We start from the raw sequence: 19,956 nt of genomic DNA, 5'->3' as shown, positions 1-19,956 counted from the left end.
AGTTTGATGGAAGTGTCTTGGATTGTGTATGAAAACACCACACTGTACCCCCAAAGTGCATCAATGTACACAGTTACCATTCAATAAAAAAAAAAAAAAGAAAAGAAAAGAAAAAAAACATATGCAGAATCACACAGAACCACACCTCAGCCCCAGACTGGAGATGCCAGGATTGGGTGGTGCACTGGGAGGCCAGTGTGTTTTCACTGCTGTGGTCACACTCCTGCTTTCCCTCCTGCCTGGCCCCCAATGGCCACCTTCTCATGGTTCCCTGCGTTTCTGGTTTCATTGCCTGGAAGTGGGCACGTGTGACCAGGACTGTAGGTGTGTGTGGATGCTGCTGCTAGGCCACCTGTGTGCAGTCTTGGCTCCACCTTGACACTCTAGGACCTGCCAATACCCTCCTTTTCAGTGTAAGGTCACCAGCACACGTCTGCCCTCTCCTGGCCAAATGGTGCCCTGAGGTCTGTACCTCACTGCTCACCTCCTAGGCTTTCTCCTCCGCTCCCTTGCATCCCCTGGACCCCTGTCACCCCCCTCATTGTGCTGGAACTTTCCAGACCAGTTTCTCCCTGCCTTTCAGCTCTGCTCCACACTCCCTTTTCTCAGGGAGCTTCCTGGGAACAAGTCAAAGTCCTGTCTCAGCATGACTGTTTCTCTCGCTGGGGGCGGACACTGCCCCTTCGCGCTTCCTGGCCTGCTTCTGTCTCTGTGACGTCTGTGGGCCTCACCTGGGGGAGGGCCTGCTCAGCCTCCTTTCTTAAGGGTGAGAGGGTCCCAAGGTAAGACTGTTCGCACATTTGCTCGCTCCCCCTTCTCCGCAGATATATCCAGAACCTCTGTGCTGTGCCTAGTGGCCAGGCCCTGGGCCTGCGGATGGGTCTTGAGCTATGAGTGACATCCCTTGTCCAGACCCTGGGAGTTGGCTCTGAGGCTGGGCATTGAGAAGTGCAGGGTGCACAGCTTTGTACTCCTGCTCCGGCAGAAGAGAGAAGTGAGAGGATGCGTGCCAGTCACAGAAGACTTCTCAGAGGAGGTGACTTCTCAGAGGAGGTGACGGTGTGAATCTGAGGGAACAGGAGGGAGAGGTATTCCTCTCACCAACCTGTGCAGAGCAGAGAGAACTCGAGGGATGTGGGGCTTTCCCCTAATCATGAGCCAGGCTGGTACGACCTGGGGGCATCTGGATGCTACTCAGATGCTGTCTTGCCTACAGAAAACAGTGCCTGAGACTTTTGTGGGCTCAGGATCTTTCTGCCTTTCCTAAGACCCCTTCGTGTCCCCTCTTCTCCTGATCATTGCTTCCATCTCCCTGTCTCTGGAATAAATTGCTTCAAACAAGCCTAAACTAAGAGAAAATTTTACTTCAAAATCCCCAGAAAGCTACAGCCACCTTCTTGTCATGTCCTTGTTCAGGCTGTCCCTCTAACTGTCTACCTGCTCAGGGGGACTAGTGGGTGCGTGTGAGGGACTACAGCAGGCGTCGTATACACTGCACCCCATTTGGCTTTCACAGCCACTGGGAAGCAGACATTGTCACCCCAGTTTGCCAAGGAGAAAAATGAAGCTTAGAGAAGAAGTAGCTGGGCCAAGGTCACTCAGTTAAGAAGCCACACAGACATGATGTAAACCCTGGTCTGTGTTCACATAGCCTGTGTTCACAGTCTTTGAGCATAGAGGGATCTTTGTGGTCCATGGTCTAGGCTTGTCATGGCACAGGTGAGCAAGTGGAGGCCCAGTTGATAAAGTGACACACCCAAGGTCACCTCACTGCCCACTCCAGCAAGATCCCCATTTCCAAATCTGACCCTGGGTACCTCCCACCTCCCTCCTGGCAGGACCAGCCACCCCCTCACTCCACGGTCATGGCCACTGTCCTCTGGAGACTTTAGCCGGAGACTAGGTGTCCAGGCCCTATGCAGGAAAGCTGTGAATGTAAATTCCATCTCTGAGCCAGCTTCCACCAGCCACCCTGCTCTCAAGCCCTTGACTTGGGCTCCGGGGGCTATGGGAAGGAGAAACGTGAGTGTGGAGAGTTTGCAGCAGGTAGCTGCACTAGCAAAATGCGCAAGGATATGAATAAATTTGAATAATAATGAGGGCGATGCCTGAATTAATAATGCTGGCTGCTCACCTGACCCACCCCTCTCCCAGGATCTCAGCACCTGCCACCCTAATCCCTCAAAATGTGTGCGAGCCTTATCCTTCCTCCTTTGGAGGGTGTGAGTGGGAGATCAGGTCCTCAGAGTTTTGGGGAGCCCCTCATGGAGTGTGGGACGGGGACCCTGTTTCCAGCTTTCCGGCCCCTGCAGGCCCACAGAGCTGAACCTGTACACATCAGGTAAAGAGGTCACCTCATACTGCATGGTACCCGGGCCATCAGCCTACCCTGGCCCCTGCCACCTCTTTCTCAGTCCCCTTTGTGTGCATCATCCAATGAGGATGCATATCAAATGTCCAGGAAGATTCGGTGGAGGAGACAGCATGGCCTTTAGCCTCAGAGGAGAGGTTCCTGTTCCGGTGTAACAAATGCCCCCACCTGCCTGCCCTTTACTCTATGACAAACAAAAGCATGGGCATGAACCCTGATGACTCAAGAGAAGAAATCCCGTGGGTAGAGCGGTGACAGCAGGGAGGAGCAATGGGACTGTCTGTGTCTGCCCATGGAGGGTCAGCCCAGGAGGGCTTCCTGGAAGAGGGTAACGTGGGACAGGTTTGGAAAGAGAGGGAGAAATGGGGCTGGAGGAGAAAAAAGAAGGGAGAGATGACACTAGGATCTGTCCTGGCGTAGAGGAAGCTCTTGGAATGGGAGGGATGAGATAAGTTTGTGTACACACAGCAGTGATGGGGGGGGGGTGGTCAGAGAAATTCTGGAAAGCAGGGTTTGGAAAGAATTGGATTTGGGGATTGTGGCCTGTGCAGAGATTCATGAGCTAGGGGGCAAATGAAGAGGGATGAGTTCTGGGAGAGCTGATTTCAGTTGCCTGCCTGGTGTGGCAGTGTTGCGGCTGTGGCAAGGAAGCCTGGCCCTCTCCCTCTGCTGCCCTCCAGCCTCTCAGTTGCCCTTCTCTCCTTTGCCTGGCAAAGGGAGCTGAGCCCACAGTCTGGGTAGCTCTGCAGGAGGCCAGGACTGCCACCCCTGGGGCCGACCCGTGCTGGCTGGAGCGGGTGGGGGGAGTTGTGGGGGAGAAGAAACTGCAGTGCAATTCCCTGCTCCATTTAGGCTCCACAATTAAAGGCAATTACTCTGCAGTTCTCTAATCAAATGCTCCCGGCCGAGCTGCCAGCCGGGCAGTGCGTGTAGCTCCTGCAGCCGGAGGGACAGTGGAGCAGCGTCACATGGCCTCTGAGCGCCCACAATGCCGGTGTGGGAGGCTGGGTGTGTGCAGGTGTGTTGGTGTGCACACACTCATGCCCACAGCACTTGGGAGCACGGGATACCCACAGAGCAGGGCGCGTGTGCCTAAAAGCGTAATTCAGAGCTGTCGCAACTGCTACTTGGTCTTTGGATACTTTCACCCGAGAGGTTTCTGTACACGTGTGGGCACATGGACATGCCTGCCACACAAATCTGTGCACTCTGTGGATTTATTCACAGGGGTACCTGGCACAGTTGCACATGTGTGGTAGTCCACTTTGGTTCCTATCAGCTCAGGTGACACAGGTCCAGCTAGAGGTTATGGTGGGTGAGTCTGAGTCCCAAGAATTGACGGGACTGGCTCATGACTAGTGGTCACTGTTATGAATGCACCACCCCTAAAACTGAGTATGGGGGTGAGGCAACAGGCATGGGGTACATGGGCTTGGGCTGTTACCTCAGTTCTGCCATTAACTCACTGGGTGCCCTTGGTAAGTTACTCTTCTCCCTGGTCTTCCTCTGGGAAATGAGAGGGTGGGACTAGACCCTTCCCTGAGACCTTTACATGATACGGCATCACTCCTATGACTGCTAAGCACGTCGGCTCCTGAAATCCATTCCAGTGGGCTGTGGGTGGGGAAGGGAATAAAAGGCGAGCATGTGACCTCTTGGAGAGGAGGGACCGAGACTGAAGTGGAGCAGACACCCAACAGTCCCCTCTCCAGCCTGAGGTTCTCTCCCTCCCACCTCCTGTGAGGTATATGTGGGGTGGGTGGCTGCTTGGAAGAGCCCCTTGCCCCGCTCCTCCTTACCCAGTGCTGGCTTTGGCCCTGCAGGGACTCAGACCCGTTTCAGCCAGGAGCCAGCTGACCAGACTGTGGTGGCCGGACAGCGGGCCGTGCTCCCCTGTGTGCTGCTCAACTACTCTGGGATTGTGCAATGGACCAAGGACGGACTGGCTCTGGGCATGGGCCAGGGCCTCAAAGGTGAGCGTAGGCCCCAGCCACCCGGTATCCCAACTGTCACCCACCCAGCTCTGTCTTCACCACCTTCCCACCCACAGCTCTGTCTTCTCCCACTATGTACTTGCTCAAGAAAGGCAGTGAGAAGCCAGAGAGGTTAAGGGAAACCAGGAGACCTTGTCATAGAGAGTTCAGTGAGACAGATGACAAGACACCCTGAGGGTGAGGCCTGAGGAACAGAAAACACAGCCCATTTTGTGTCCTGCAAGTGTCTCATGCCCAGCTGGCTCTGCTCCAGCCTCTCTCCTCCCCCCTGCACAGTGATGTCTGCTCAGAAACCAGAAACTCATTTTAATATCAGCCCGAGCATTCATTTATTTATTCATTCAACAAGCCTTTAAGCAGCACTGGCTATGTAGCTGGGACTGATGCAAAGGTAATGCCTCAGTCAAAAGCAAAAAGCCAGCCTCCTATATGCTAAAGCAAGTAAAGAAATCTTTGGAGAGACCACCAGGTGGGTGGGTGAGAAGTTGGGACGTCTGGGCTCTAGTCCTGCCTCTACCACCTGCCAGCTGGGTTACCTTAGGAAGGCCGCTTTCCCTCTCTGGGCCTCAGTTTACTGATGGGCGAGACAGGCACAGCAGGTGCAGGCCTGCCTGCCTTGAACATGCACTTGTGAGTTTTGAACCAAATGTGAGAATGTGCTTTGTGAAAACACACTGTAACCAGGTGAGTACGGGAGGGGCTGTATTTTCTTATTCTCATTATTGTCAAGAGGGTTGAGATGATTTGCTATGGGTCCCTGTGTCAGCACAGGTGGGGAGATGTGTCTGTGCAGAGCAATATATAAGGGAAAGAGATGGGTCTGGTGGATCCATTGATGATAGAAAGAAAGAAACAGGGAGAGAGAGAGAGAGCGCAAGCGATCAATAGATAGATATGGAGCGAGAAGAATCAATAGCCTCTGGACAGAGGGAGATAATGGGAGGCAGCCGAAGCTGGGGAATGGGAGAGGGGAGGTCAGGGAGCAGTGGGTGGTAGCCTGAGGGAAGGAGGGCAAGGAGGCTGAATTGGAGAGGGCCAGAAGCTCAGATCCCACCTGCCTTTGCCACTGGCTTCACAGGAAACCAGGACTTCCCAGGCAGCTGGTGGGACCCTGCCTCTTCGCCTCCTATAGTGGAGGGGCTTGGCCTACCTAGGGCTCCCCTCTACCTGCGAGTCCTACAGAGGTGCCCCTATGCACCTGTGATGCCATGCCCTGTATCTCCTGGCACCCACGTGCTCTCCCTCTCTCCCCTTCTCCTTTTTCCCCTCCGTTTTCTTTCCTATTATTATGAGAGACATGTGTCTGCAAACAGCTTCAGAGATTTCACCTGCTCCTACTCCCTCCGTGCCTCCAGTCCCTCCTGTCCACGGCTCCAGCTCTGTGCTCCCAGCCTCACCCTGGGGCGGGGGGCAGGGAGGGGTTGTGACAGCAGGCATCTATGTTGGGGATCTCACCCTCTCACCTGCCAGTGGTATCCCAGGACAGGGCTGGGGGTCTGTGTGGCCCCTGGCAGGGGATGAAGGGTGGGCAGAGGAGTGCCCCAGTTCCAAGACTGTGCCTTACCTTTTCTGTTTCTGCAGCCTGGCCTCGGTACCGGGTCGTGGGCTCCGCAGACGCCGGGCAGTACAACTTGGAGATCACAGATGCCGAGCTCTCTGATGACGCCTCCTATGAGTGCCAGGCCACAGAGGCCGCCCTGCGCTCCCGGAGGGCCAAGCTCACCGTGCTAAGTAATGACCTAGTACCCCTTGGTGCTGAGGCCTAACTCCAGTTCCCTCTTCAGTGTCACAGCTCCTTCTCTCTGTTGCTGGCCTCATCTCCACCCTGCTGTCCCACTGTCTGCCTGGTTTTCCCTCTTAGCTCCTTTAAACTTCTCCCAAAGCTAAGTCCAGGGAGAATAGAACAACACAGGGAGGTGGGGCCCAGTGGCTCATGCCTATAATTCCAGCACTCTGGGTGGCTGAGGCAGGTGGATATCTTGGGCCCAGGAGTTCAAGACCAGCCTGAGCAAGAACAAGACATGGTCTTTTAAAAAAAAATAGCCAGGTGTTAATGGTGGTCGTCTGTAGTCCCAGCTACTTGGAAGGCTGAGGCAGGAGGATTGCTTGAGCCCAGGACTTTGAGGTTGCTGTGAGCTAGGCTAATGCCATGGCACTCTAGCATTAGTGACAGAATAGGGGTCTATAGATAGATAGATAGATACATAGATAGATAGGATGACGGAGTGAGATGAGACTTAGTCTCTAAATAAATAAATAGATATATAGCAGGGATGCGGCCACAGCTGGTGGGATGTGCAGGCTGTGAGAGGCCTGGCATCCTTGCTGCTCCAGCCTGTGCCCAGGCCTCTCAAGGACAGGGCTTTTAGTTTCTGGACACAAAGCTGCGAGGCAGGGAAGTGTGGGGTGACGGAAACCTGCCCTGGCTGTCCTAGCTGACAGGCTGGTGGTGAGGGAGCCTCTCCTTTCTTTCTTCTGCTCCCTCTGCTGCCTCGGAGCCTGGCAGGGCCCCGCTGCTTCTCCACCCTCTCCCCCGCAGACACTTCCTTTCCTTCCTGGGCCTCACCCTCCTCTCAGATTCAACAGGGGCCTCCCCAGGGAGCCAGGAATAGGGCTGGAATGGATGGGCTTGGGACTGAGGTGGGGGCTGTGTCCGGGTGGCACTGTAGGAGGGTTGGCTCTCAGAAGCCACGCGCCTGGCAGCCACCCGCTCACAGGGGGACTGAGCAGATGTCCCTCTATGGTAACCCCTGAGGCCATTTGCATAATGAAGGGACTATCTCCCACACTGTGCCAGAATGAGGCCAGTGCCTGCAGGCCCCTTGCCCACCCTGCCCACCCAGCCCCCGCCGCCTCTCCTCGGGCCTCACCCCCACAGGCCGCAGACTCCATCACCCATCGTCTGCTGTCCCTCCCCACTCTCAGGCCTCCCTGTGCCTCTGCCTTCTGTCACTGACTCTACCCCCTGTCTTTTATGCTACCTCTATTCCCTCTCTCTTTTCTTCCCCTAACTTAAAATCACCAGAGTTGGGGGGAGACCCTGGGATGGATGGGAGGAAGGAGAGAGGAGCTGAGCTGAGTGAGCCTGGGCACAAGGAGGTTGTGTTCTGTGGGGCAGTGAGGGGAGAATGTGACAGGCCATCCTAGCATAGCTAGAAGAGTTCTGGACTGCTGAGCTCAGGAGACCCTTGTTCTTTTTGGCACCATGACTATGAGGAGGTGGCATCCTTATGGCATGGGTTTTCCCATTGGTAACACAGTGAAATGACACCAGCCTTTTCTTAGCAACTGCCGCTTTGCTGCATGGGGACTTGTAAACTGTGACGTCTGGGCAAATGTGAGGCGTCAGAACAAGAGAGGGCCGGAGGGACCCAGTGGCCCACTTCTTCAGCTGAAAGGCCCTAGGGGATTGGGATTCAGGCGGGTGGATGGCTGACGTTTCCTCTCTAGGACTTAAAATAGGGGGGATTAGCAAGGAGTGGGCTGAAGTTAGAGACCAATTGTCAGAGGGTGACATGGGTGCCAGTACACGGCCTTCCATCCCTTGAGGGCATGTGTCAGCCCATGCTGGACCAGGCACTCCCTGGGGACCACAACATGCTTAGGAAACCTTCTCCCTCATCTTCCTCCCTAACTGCCTCTATTTTGGACCCGGAAGGTGCTGCATCTGCCCTGGAGAACAGTCATCCTAACAGGGGTCCCTGATACTCCTTTTTTCTCTCCTCCCTGGGGCAGAGACAGAGGTGGAGAAAAATGAAGAAAAGCCAACTGAGTCCTGAGGCACTGCCAGAACATGGGCTTCTAATGGCAGGCAGTGGCTTGGTCTATCCAGGAAGGCTTCCTGGAAGAGGGGGATATATGGTGGGAACTCTAGATGGGGAGTGCTTCATTAGAAAGACTGCAGGTCAGCGAAGGAGAGCCTCAGAAGCAGGGTGACTGCCTTGTTTGAGGGCATGGTGGGTGGGGAGGGGTGGACCCCACTAGCCTGCCTTGGGGCTGAAAGGAAGGAGAGGGACAGGAAGGAGCCGAGAGGAATGACAGAGCCCAGAAGGAGGGTGGCCTGTTAGTAATTGCTGTGGCTTCTTGCTCTCTTCCCTCCTTGTCTCTCCCTTGGACTCTTAAACACCCTGCCACTTGAGGCAGCGCAAAGGTGGGACATTCTCTATATTCCCTGCTGCTTGCCTGCTTGCCTGTGGGCTTTGCTTATGGCAGCAGGGTCCAGAGGCCAGGCTGGGTAGAAATGAGAAGTGAGCCGTGTCCAGTGGCTGGTACCAGCCCCCTTGCACACTGCTGGCCACAAAGACTCTCTCCTTCCTGGTGCCCCAGCCTTCTTTACAGAATGTCCTCTCCCATTTTTCCCTACGGTAAGGCTTTGGGAGGATGCCCCTGTACCCCCCACACAGACGTAATACAGGTCTGCAGATGGGGTACGCCCTAACATCCCCAGTGGTAAATAGCTGGAGGGCCGTGGAGAGGAACGTGGCTCCGGGCCAAGTGGGCCTGGGCCCTACCTCACACCCCAGCTCTGCCCTTTAGCTTACCCTTCTGCCTCGGAGCACATTTGCTCTGCCTGCCTGAGCCCCAGCTCCTCATCTGTAAACAGGGGTTAATGTATTTACCATGAAAGGGTTAATGAAGATAGTTCGTGGTGAGGGTTAGATGAAAGCACATTTGTGGGGCACTTTGGCCAATATAAGGCGAATGTCCAGTGATGATAGAAATGTCATTGTTCATCACTTTATACTTCTCAGTTGGCTTCACATTCTTGGTTCTTGTTTCACTTTACAATAACAACCCTAAGGAGGAAGAGTCAATGTTATTTTTGAAATTTTAAAAACAAGGAAACTGAGGCGAAGGGCACATGGACATATTGATGTGGAAGTTTAAGGCACAGATCTTTAGCTTTTGTTCACAAACACAAGCACATCTGGACTCCTGCCCTCCAACAGCTGGCTGAGCAGATACCTCGACAGCTTTGCCCTAGATAGAGGACAGGGATGGGCTCAAGGAGGATGGGCAGAGAGTTTGGAAAACTGTAGAGAAAGGTGAGCTGAACAGAAGTGACGGATGGTCTTTGCCTGAACAAGGGGAAAGGGGACACTACAAGGGCAGGGGAGAGGATGCCTTGCCTTCAGGGACTCTACGTCTGGGCACACATCTGGCATGGCTTCTCTGCAGGGCTGTGCTCACCCAGGACCTCCCTCCCGGTGTGACCTCAGAGGGCCCCAGCCAGACCAGGGGCCCTGAATGGTGGCTCTTTATCCATCTCTCTCCACCTTTTTCTACTTCTGAAGCTGCTTCCCACCCCCTTCTCCAAACCACACCCATTTGGCACTGGAAGCAAATGCCCCAGGGATGAAAGAGGAAGAACTGGGGGTGTAGGGGGTGAGTAGCCAGGTAGGAGTCAGAGCCACTGCTGGTCCTTACCCCAGCAGCAAAGCTAACACAATCTACGTCACAGCTGCCTTGCCTGTGACAGTTTACACACAGTGTCATGTTTGACCTTCACAAGGTATCCTGTCTCTGATGAAGAGACTAAGATTCAGTGACTTCAGGGACTCACCCAATATCACACAACAGGTCACAAGATGGCCTGGTTTGCAGCCGGGCAGCCCGAGTCTAGGTTTTTCTTTTCCCACTATGTTACTTGACATGCATGAGCTGAACAGAACACTAGGACAGGCTGCAAGCAGTTCTATCTGCTGGAAACTCTAGCACGGAGCCCTTCATTTCATAGACTCGAGGACAGCCCTGCTCACCACTGAGCTCCATGGGCCTCCCAGGGTCCGTCTGCCCTCCAGAATTTCCTCTGGAAAGCTCCCTCCAAGCCTTTCTTGTCTTTCCCAGAAAGAGGCAGGAAAAATCCCTTCTGGGTTCTGGTTGAATACTGGGTGGACCAGAAAGATTATAATCTAAGTGCTTCTGCCTTTATTTCATCAGTCATTCCTTCATTAACCCAGCAAATATCTCTAAGCATCCGTGACCACCCAAGCTCTGGGTTTGACATAGAGGGTTTAAGCATAAGTAAGCCGCAGCCTCTGCCCTCAGGGGACTTAGGGTCTGGTTCACCATATTATTGGAAAGCCCACGGAGATAGGGCAGGGAGAGGCCATCCTACCTGCTAGCATCAGACATCTGATCGATTCAGTTCCTTAAGCACTTAATAGGAGCCTACTTGGTTGCATTCTAGGCACTGGTGATCATGTAAATATTAGTGAGACAGGGTCCTTGTTTTTCCAGGGGTAGCAGTTTTGGTTGGGGTGGGAATAGATTAATTGTTACAGGTAACTCAAATCCAAGGACCACCCTGGGGGCTGGGGAAATGGCAGGGAAAGTCTTGTGTGTCAGCCGGGGTCTGAACAGGATGGGTAGCAGTTCGGCAGAAGCTGTATAGGAAGGACGTGCCACGTGGAACATACAGCAGAAGCAGACAAAGAAGTGAGAAATTTAAAGGCCTTGGCTTAAGGACCCCTGGACAGGAGGCAGAGGTGCCTGGAACTCATGCCCTAGGCAGTTGTAGCCATTGAAGGTGCCTGAGCAGGACAGTGGCACAGTCTTAGTGGTACTCTTGGAAAAATGACCTGCCAGCTGTGTGACATAGAGGCTGTTGTCATAGGCTTGCTCATCTGGTTCCCGCAGGCAGAGGAGCAGGCTGGAAGGGCCTCTGTAGGAAGCTCCGTGGAGGGGGCTAGATTTCCTAGCTGGGGGCCAGGTCCTGGACGGTATGAGCTGTACTCAGGCCCCATGATAGTGCAGCCCTTTCCTGAGCTGTGTTCTCCTCCACCCACACCGTCTGTTCTCTGCAGCTTAAGCAACACCAGGGGCAGTACAAGGTTAAGAGAGCTGACAGGGCCTGGGGAAGCTCTCAAGCTAAGAACACAGGGCAAAGCCACCACAGGAACAAAGGAGACAAATTGTGAGTTAGGGGCCAGGGTAGTGCCACCTGCCAAAAGGTGGGCATCCAAGGGCGGGGGCTGGTCATCAAGGCTGATCTTGCTCTGCTCTCTCCCACAGTCCCCCCAGAGGACACCAGGATTGATGGAGGCCCTGTGATCCTGCTGCAGGCAGGCACCCCTCACAACCTCACATGCCGAGCCTTCAACGCTAAGCCTGCAGCTACCATCATCTGGTTCCGCGATGGGACGCAGCAGGAGGGAGCTGTGGCTACCACGGTGAGCCCTGGCTGGTCCCTGGGCTCCATCTGGGCCTGGCCTTCAGCTTACCTCTCCTCTCTCACGGGGGTTTGACTGCAGACTTGGGGACACAGAAGCAGCCTTCGAGACCATACAGTCCAACCCACTCATACAGTTGGGAAAATTGAGACCCAGAGAAGTGAATTCCCAGGTCCATGGTGCCATTCAGTAGCTGAGCAGAGACTGAGAATAATAGTAACTGCTATGGGTTAAGCAGTTCCAGTTATATGCCAGGCCTCTTACCTCAGTTTTTCATTTTTAGTAGAAACAGAGTCTCACTCTTACTCAGGCTGGCCGCAAACTTGTGAGCTAAATTAGTCTACCCTCCTCGGCTGCCTAGAGTGCTATGATTATAGGCATGAGACCCTGCACCCGGCCCTGAGCACTTTATGGGCAGTCTGAATTCCCATGCCAGTTACATGAAGGAGGTGTTAACTTCCTGTTCACGAAAGAGGAAACTGGAGAGGTTGAGTGACTTGCCCAGGGTTACACAGCTGGCAAGCTGCAGTACTGGGATTTGTACCTGGATCTGACTGTGTTTGCTCTGCATTGATCTGCTCTTATATCCCCTCCTGTTTAGCATCTAGTCAGCATATTAGCCCAATTGTCACAATGAAGACACGGGAAACGGCATCTGTACTAACTTTACAGATGAGGGAGTCATGGCAGAGAAAGGCATTTGTGACTTGCCTAGGGTCCCATGACAGAGTGGACAGCAGAGCTGAAATGAAAATCCAGATTGCCTGTTTGGGTTTTTTTTCTCCCAGCTCTGAGCACACACATGTGTACCCAGCCCCCTGGTAGGTGTTCCAGGGACATCCGAAGCATGGACAGAAGGGTTCACCTGTGTTCCTTGCTGCAACGCCGGGGGGGTTACCTGAACTCTGGTTTTATTTTAGCTCTGCCTTTAATATGCTTGTGACCTTGGACAGTTCACTTTTCTCTGCCCTTAGTTATACCGTTCAACAAATGATAATTTGTTGTCAGTGGTGCTGACCTCTGTTGTTTTTTCCCCAGTATGGCTACATATTTTGAAATATTTTGGTAACTAAACAGGTTGATTTCTTAGTGGCCTTTTGCCACCCACCCCTTTTCTCATGTTCATTGAAGATGATGAAACACAGAAGAGCAGAAAGAAGCTGGTGTCCCTGCCCTGGCCTGGTGCTTGTCTGTTCTGTCACACATCCAAAGATGTGTGTGTGGCTGTCAAAAAGCAGGGTCTTGGTTAATAATACAGCATCTCTTAGGTAGTTTGCAACATGGAAAACACCTTGAGAGATCCTGTGACTATATTTGGCGACCTCAGTTTGGGTGTCATTGAGCCAGTGTGAAGCTGAGCTGTGAGTCCCTTCTTTACCCTCAAGGAGTTTATGGTTTAGCAGGAGCCCCAGCGCTGGACCACTCACACCACAGTGCCTGGGAGCGAGGCTGGGTGTGCCCGGAGCCATGTGCAGGACAGATGGCTGTAAGGGGCACAAATTTAGACCAGAGGGAGTCTTGAGGCTGTGCAGACTGAGGAAGATCTCCCAGAAGGGAAGGGACTTGTGCTGGGCTCACAAAGGGAGCCATTATCATCTCTAATGGAGATGATGGGCTTCACTTAGTAATACTTTACCAATATCCGTCCCTCAGTTGTAAGGGATTTGTCACAGTTATGTAAGATGCTAATAATGGGGGAAACTGTGAGGTGGGAGCAGAGCATAGTTGGGAACTCTGTACTCTCTGCTCATTTTTTCTGTAAACTTCAAACGGCTCTAAAAAATAGTCTGTAAGCTGGGCATAGTGGTACGTACCTGTAGTTCCAGCTACTCGGGAGGCCGAGGTGAGAGGATTGCTTGAGCCCAGGAGTTGGAGGCCAGCCTGAGCAACATAGGAAGACCCTTTCTCTAGAATGAATAAATATAAAAAATAATCTGTTACTGTTAAAAAAAAAAAAAAGGCATGGAGAAGATATTGGGAGGAGGAGAAGGAGCCGAGCTTTGGGTTAAAGTACCCCTCCAGCCCAAGTCCATCTCTGAGTTGGGGCAGAGGAGTGGCTTCTGGGCTGATCATGCCTCCCACCCTGGTTCAGGAGTTGCTGAAAGATGGGAAGAGGGAGACCACCGTGAGCCAGCTGCTCATCAACCCCACGGACCTGGACATCGGGCGTGTCTTCACCTGCCGCAGCATGAACGAGGCCATCCCGACTGGCAAGGAGACGTCCATCGAGCTTGACGTGCACCGTGAGTGGGGGCAGGGAGGGGGACTGCAGATAACTTTTGAGAAGCACAGAGTGACCATTCTCCAAGGCCCCAGGACAGATGCTCACTTCCTCTCAGACTCCCTGGTTTTGAACCATGGACACCAAAGGCTGGTGAAAGACGCATTGGCTGTGAAGTCCAGTGGTCCTGGAGTAAACCATGTGATTTGGGGCAATGATTAATGTCCGTGAGCCTCAGTTCCCAATTCCCGTACTCGCAGAGGGTAAAACCTGGGCCTATATTCCCTTTCTACAGGCTCTGTTTTTTTTTTTTTGAGACAGAGCCTCAAGCTTTCCCCCTGGGTAGAGTGCTGTGGCATCACAGCTCATAGCAACCTCCAACTCCTGGGCTCAAGCGAGTCTACTGCCTCAGCCTCCCAAGTAGCTGGGACCACAGGTGCCTGCCACAACGCCCAGCTGTTTTTTGGTTGCAGCCGTCACTGTTTGGCAGGCCTGGTATGGATTTGAACCCGCCACCTTAGGTGTATGTGGCTGGCGCCTTAGCCGCTTGAGCTACAGGCACTGAGCCTCCACAGGCTCTTGATAGCCCTTTATTAAACCTAATTGTTCCATATTTCACTGCAGAACTTAACATTTGTGACTGTGGGCATTGCTGCTGCAGTGTCACACTGCATGGTCTGCGCACAGTGTTACTTTTCTAAAATATGAACAGTTCCAAATCCTCAAATGCCTTGAGTCCCCTGGGTGTCAGATAAGGGATTGTGGTCCTGTACCTTCTTCTCGGGGTTGTGAGCACTAAAGGAGATACAGTGGGAGAGTGTCTAGCATGGAGTGTGCTTACCTGGCAGGTGTGCAATCAATTCCCGCTGCCCAGGGAACTGTGGTGTGTGGCAGTCATTGGGGCACCCCTCCCCATTCTTGTAAGAGCCAGGCAACCCCACACTGACACCTAGTGGCCACTGTAGGTCATTAGTCCCGTGGATAATTTGTCCTTCAGTACCATCCTTGTTGGTCACCTTAGCCAGTGCCCTAGAGGCTCCTTGTGGAAAAGGGGAGGAAGATGGCTTATCTTTCAGAGCTGATACACTGCAAACTAAAATTCCCAGGTCCTCCCTGAGTGGTGAGGTCTGAGTTTATGTGCTTGGAAACTCAGAAAAGACCGGATTCCCTGTCTCTTGCTTTGCAGACCCTCCCACAGTGACCCTGTCCATTGAGCCACAGACGGTGCAGGAGGGTGAGCGTGTCGTCTTCACATGCCAGGCCACGGCCAACCCCGAGATCCTGGGCTACAGGTGCAGGGTCAGGGGCCAGGGGCACTGGGGGGGGGGTGTTCTGGACAGGCCCTTTCAGCTGGTGGGTGCTGGGACCAATGCCACTGGACTTAGTTGGGAGGGTTCAAGCTCTGACCCCCTCTCTGATTCCTCCTTCCCCAGGTGGGCCAAGGGGGGGTTCTTGATTGAAGATGCCCATGAGAGTCGCTATGAGACAAACGTCGATTATTCCTTCTTCACGGAGCCTGTATCTTGTGAAGTTCACAACAAAGTGGGGAGCACCAACGTCAGCACCCTAGTAAACGTCCACTGTGAGTAACAGGAAGGCAGGGACAGGGGCTGGCCGCAGAAGCTGGTGGGGCTCCTCAGGTGGGAGGCAGCAGGTTAGGACGGGAGGTGACCCCCCGATGAGCTTGAGGCCCTCATGAGTGGCTTCTTTCTGCCTCAGTTGCCCCCCGGATCGTGGTTGACCCCAAACCCACAACCACAGACATTGGCTCTGATGTGACCCTCACTTGTGTTTGGGTTGGGAATCCCCCTCTCACCCTCACCTGGACCAAAAAGGACTCAAACATGGTAAGATCCCTGGTGCCTGTGCTGACTGCTGGGAGGGAAGGGTGTAGAAAGGAAATTTTCCAGTTTTTCAAATTGAACCTGGGATATTTCTAGAGTCTTGATTTGGAGGAGAAGGGCAGTGGGCCAGTTTGGAGGCAGAGGGAGCAGGGTGGTGGGAGGTGGGCAGAGGCAGAGGGAACAGGGTAGAGGGAGGTAGGGGGAGGTAGGCAGAGGCAGAGGGCTGGTAAGTGATGCTGCATGGGGTGTTGGAGAAGCTTGGGAGCATTCTACAGGGACTTGCTAGAGAGTTTGGGCCAATGTGGGAAGAGGAATTTCAGAGGAAAATGTCTTACCTCCTTTGGCAATAAAAATACTGGAACAGAAGAAGCTGCATCCTCTTAAAATGACTGCAGCCTGCACCTGCCCTCTCTGGCCACCACCACATCCCTGTCCACCATTGCACAGATGGTGTGCTTATGTGCCAACCTGTTTAGGGTCAGGGCGTGGACCAAATGGACTCGGGAGCCCATGTCCCTTCTGGGAATTCACTTGTGGCCCTTCCTGCTTTCTTTCCAATGCCTGCAATGCGGGGGCCCTCATGGACCTAGGGGTCCAGGCCTCCTGGCTCCCCACCCGAGGCTGCTCTCTCTGCCCAGGTCCTGAGTAACAGTAACCAGCTGCTGCTGAAGTCAGTGACTCAGGCAGATGCCGGCACCTACATCTGCCGGGCCATCGTGCCTCGAATCGGAGTGGCTGAGCGAGAGGTGCCACTTTATGTGAATGGTGAGTGGCCTGAGGGGTGGCTGGGGCAGGGGTGGGCAGGTGCTGTGGGTCCTCTTCGGCCCTGACTGTGTCTTCTTGCTTGCAGGGCCCCCCATTATCTCCAGCGAGGCAGTGCAATATGCTGTCCGGGGTGACGGAGGCAAGGTGGAGTGTTTCATTGGGAGCACACCGCCCCCAGACCGCATAGTGAGTGGGGGCTCCTGGGGACTGCCAGCCCACCCTGCCTCTCTGCTCATGCCCACCCCTTCACCTCCCTGGTTTTACTCCCTCAGTCTCACCCTTTTCTGTCCTAATATTCTGCCTTTCTGTCTCACTGTCACTTACTTGTGTGGCCTGAGCCCGTGACTTAGTGTATTTGGGCTGTGTCCAGCAGAGGCCATGGCTTCCATGGGGTGGAGGGGTGGCTAGGAGAAGCAGTGGGGGGCGGCTCAGTCTCGACTTCTCCAGGCTGACACTCTCTCCCCTCCCATCCTCCTTCCCTCCTCTCTGTCCCCTTCCTCCTCAGTCCTCAGCCCCACTCCTTGCTCTCTTCTCCTGCCTTCTCCTACCAGCTCCTCACCACTCTCCTCCCTCCCTTCTCCTCCTCCCCCACACCAAGAGCCATTAATTCCTTCCGTGACCATTAACCGTCAAACCCCTCATCACATTTAATGACCATTTGGCTAACTTCAGGGCTGCCCAGGGACACTTCATTACCACGGTCGCCGGGGCGGCTCGGCTCCCGGGGGGCTTTCTTTGCGGAGCTTGGAAAGGAGCCAGTTCTCAGCTGCCCCCCACCTTGGGCTCCACTCTGAGGGAAGGGATGCCCTGGCTGAGGTGTCAGGGACAGATGAGTCTGGGGTTGCCTCTCTCTGTCCCTGCTCTGCTGAGTATCTGTGGATGGGTCTCCAAAGACAGCCAGGCAGGTTCGTGTGGGATGGCTAATGGTTAGCTTGAAGATTGAGCTATGCTTAGTTAGAATCACAGACTGTCAAAGCTGGAAGTGTTGTCTATTGCTAGACCTAGACAATGATGAGGCCTAGAGAGGGACAGGGAGGGCACACAGGGGCCTGGTGTTCCTGAATCCCAATCCAGAGCTTTTCCCACAGCTGGGGCTCCCAATGTTGGTCCATTGCATTAGATGCATCCTCAGCACATGGGATCATTGTGAAAGTAAAGCTTTCCCCTGGAGATCCATATTTAAGACACAAGCCCCAAGAATCTACATTTTAAAGCTTCTCCTCAGCTAAATCTGGTATCAGCCATGGGGGGAGCCACTGCTGCTCCACAAATGGAAACGCGAGGCTGTGGGTTTGAGGCCACAGGTGTGACTCAGGTTTATTTCAGGCCTGGGGTGAGTATTAGGCTGAGCTGGACACACACATCCTGCAGGTGATTCAGGTGACACCGAGTGTGTGCTTCTGCCCCCTGCCCCTTACTTACCTCCTTCCTACCCTTCCCACCCCAGGCCTGGGCATGGAAGGAGAACTTCCTGGAGGTAGGTACCCTGGAGCGCTATACAGTGGAGAGGACCAACTCGGGCAGCGGGGTGCTGTCCACACTCACCATCAACAACGTCATGGAGGCCGACTTTCAGACACACTACAATTGTACTGCCTGGAACAGCTTTGGACCGGGCACAGCCATCATCCAGCTGGAAGAGAGAGGTAACTGGCAATGCTGGCTGCCATGTGGAGGGCAGGGCAGGCTGGGGGGACTGCTCCCCCTTTCTCCTGGGAATGCTCAGAGGGAGAGAACTAGTGGGCCTCCCCTCCAGAACCTGGCCTCAGTACTCAGCTAGGGACATTTGCTCACTTCACTCACATTTACAGAGCACCTGCTATGTGCCTGGTTCTGCCCTTGGGGCTAGAAGAATAGCGATGAAAGGACACAGTTCTTGCCCTCTCAAGACACTTTCATTTTAGTGGAGAAACTTACAGAGAGGGGACAATGAATTCAGATGGGGAAAATCAAATGAAGTATAGGAGGAAGCAACACTCCCTTTCTCCTCTCTCACTAGGTGGTTGTGGGGACTAAATGAGAGGATATTTATACAATGCCTGGCATATAGTAAGTGCTCAGTAACTTTTGGCTTCCCGCACCTCTCAAGCATTCTTAGATGGGAGAGACATGTTCCCTATCTTAAGGCTCCTCTAGGATGATGAGACCGCTGGCTTTTGGAGACTCTCATGTCTGATGAAGGAACAGTAGCAGTTTTGTCTCATTTTTTAAGAACTAGCTATTTAATACAGGAGATGGGAAACCCCATGGAAAATGATGGGATCCCACCAGTTCTGTCCTAGCTGAGGAAGCCAGAAATGGATGGGGGAGCAGAAGGTAAAAAGTAATGTGGGGTCCATGGGGGAGGTCCTCAGAGGGGAGACTTGTCAGCAGGATCTGGATTCAACTGGGACTGCAAGTAAGAGGTGGGGAGGAGTCCTCAGCTCTGGGAAGCAGATGGGGACCCAGCAAGACAGTTTGAGCCCTGGGTGGGCAGGTGCAGATGGGATGGTCACAAAGGTCTAGACTGGAAAAGTGGTGAACGAGGTGGGGAACACAGATGGCAGATTGGAGTTAGGGGACAGCTGACATCAAATAAGAGCCCAGCCCTGGAAGGAGGGACTAAGCCTCAGAGCAGGTGGGCTAAAGGAAAAGGGTAGACAGACTGGCCACGGTCAAGTTGACACCCCAGCTCCAAGGATGAAACTAGATCATGCCCTCAACCCTGACCAATTTGAAGCAGAGACCTAAACCCAACTGCAGTTCAGACCTTTCTCAAATACCCTTGACTTAAACCCTGCCCAGCCACAGGCTCAGTGGACACTAAACCCTGCACACCATCCAGGGCTGCCACCATAGCTGTGGCCCAGCCTGCAGCTCCCCGCTGGGCTCCATCCTCACCCTGCTCCTTTTCTTCCCCAATTCGAAGAGGTGTTACCTGTGGGCGTCATCGCTGGGGCCACCATCGGTGCGAGCATCCTGCTCATCTTCTTCTTCATCGCCCTGGTGTTCTTCCTCTACCGGCGCCGCAAAGGCAGTGAGTGTGGGCCCCACGAGGGACAGCCCTCCCCCTGAGAATAGGCAGCGCCTGGGATGGATGGCAGGGTGGGTACTTGGGCTCCCAGTTCAGAGGGACCAGGTGTAGCCACTGCAGAAACCAGAAGAAAGCACCAGGTCTAGGCTACCTCCCTTTGTCCCAGGTCGCAAAGATGTAACCTTGAGGAAGCTGGACATCAAAGTGGAGACAGTCAACCGAGAGCCACTCACAATGCATTCTGACCGGGAAGATGATACCACCAGTGTGTCCACAGCCACCCGGGTCATGAAGGCCATCTACTCGGTGAGGGTCCTGCCCCTTCACACACCTAGGACCGGCATCACTCCAGGTCCTTAACGACTGTTGTCACTCTTTCTTCCCTTGGTTGGCTGGCCCACACAGATCCTGCTATACACACTCTCCCAGGGTAATTTCCCTCCAGCAAAGGACAGGGAAGGTGGGGGCAGTGGGGATTCTCCATGGCCATCCTTTGCCCCATTTTTTCCCCACAGAGTGTGAGAGTGGGAAATGCTTAGGAATTTTCTGGTCCAACCAACCTTATTGCTAGGATAA

At 53.8% G+C, this 19,956-nt stretch overlaps 1 protein-coding gene across 2 annotated transcripts in view; it reads left to right on the top strand.

The window, feature by feature from the left end:
• Positions 1-19,956, top strand: part of KIRREL1 (kirre like nephrin family adhesion molecule 1) — a 98,121-nt gene that overhangs the window by 76,259 nt on the left and 1,906 nt on the right. Inside the window, exons 2-13 of one of the 2 annotated variants that reach the window (XM_003795229.2) lie at positions 4,195-4,344; positions 5,947-6,096; positions 11,380-11,537; positions 13,630-13,780; positions 14,945-15,050; positions 15,192-15,340; positions 15,478-15,605; positions 16,241-16,367; positions 16,453-16,553; positions 17,815-18,013; positions 19,276-19,383; positions 19,547-19,686. In XM_003795229.2, the coding sequence (XP_003795277.1) occupies positions 4,195-4,344; positions 5,947-6,096; positions 11,380-11,537; positions 13,630-13,780; positions 14,945-15,050; positions 15,192-15,340; positions 15,478-15,605; positions 16,241-16,367; positions 16,453-16,553; positions 17,815-18,013; positions 19,276-19,383; positions 19,547-19,686 (1,667 nt within the window). The remainder of the gene's footprint in view (positions 1-4,194; positions 4,345-5,946; positions 6,097-11,379; positions 11,538-13,629; positions 13,781-14,944; positions 15,051-15,191; positions 15,341-15,477; positions 15,606-16,240; positions 16,368-16,452; positions 16,554-17,814; positions 18,014-19,275; positions 19,384-19,546; positions 19,687-19,956) is intronic. The other variant, XM_003795230.1, reaches the window with a different exon arrangement.

The sequence above is a fragment of the Otolemur garnettii genome, unplaced genomic scaffold (genome assembly GCF_000181295.1).
Source record: "Otolemur garnettii isolate 467f Iridium unplaced genomic scaffold, OtoGar3 scaffold00091, whole genome shotgun sequence".
In the NCBI taxonomy this organism is placed as follows: domain Eukaryota; kingdom Metazoa; phylum Chordata; class Mammalia; order Primates; family Galagidae; genus Otolemur; species Otolemur garnettii.
The sequence above is the reverse complement of the archived record's forward strand: the minus strand, read 5'-3'. Positions and strand labels throughout refer to the sequence as shown.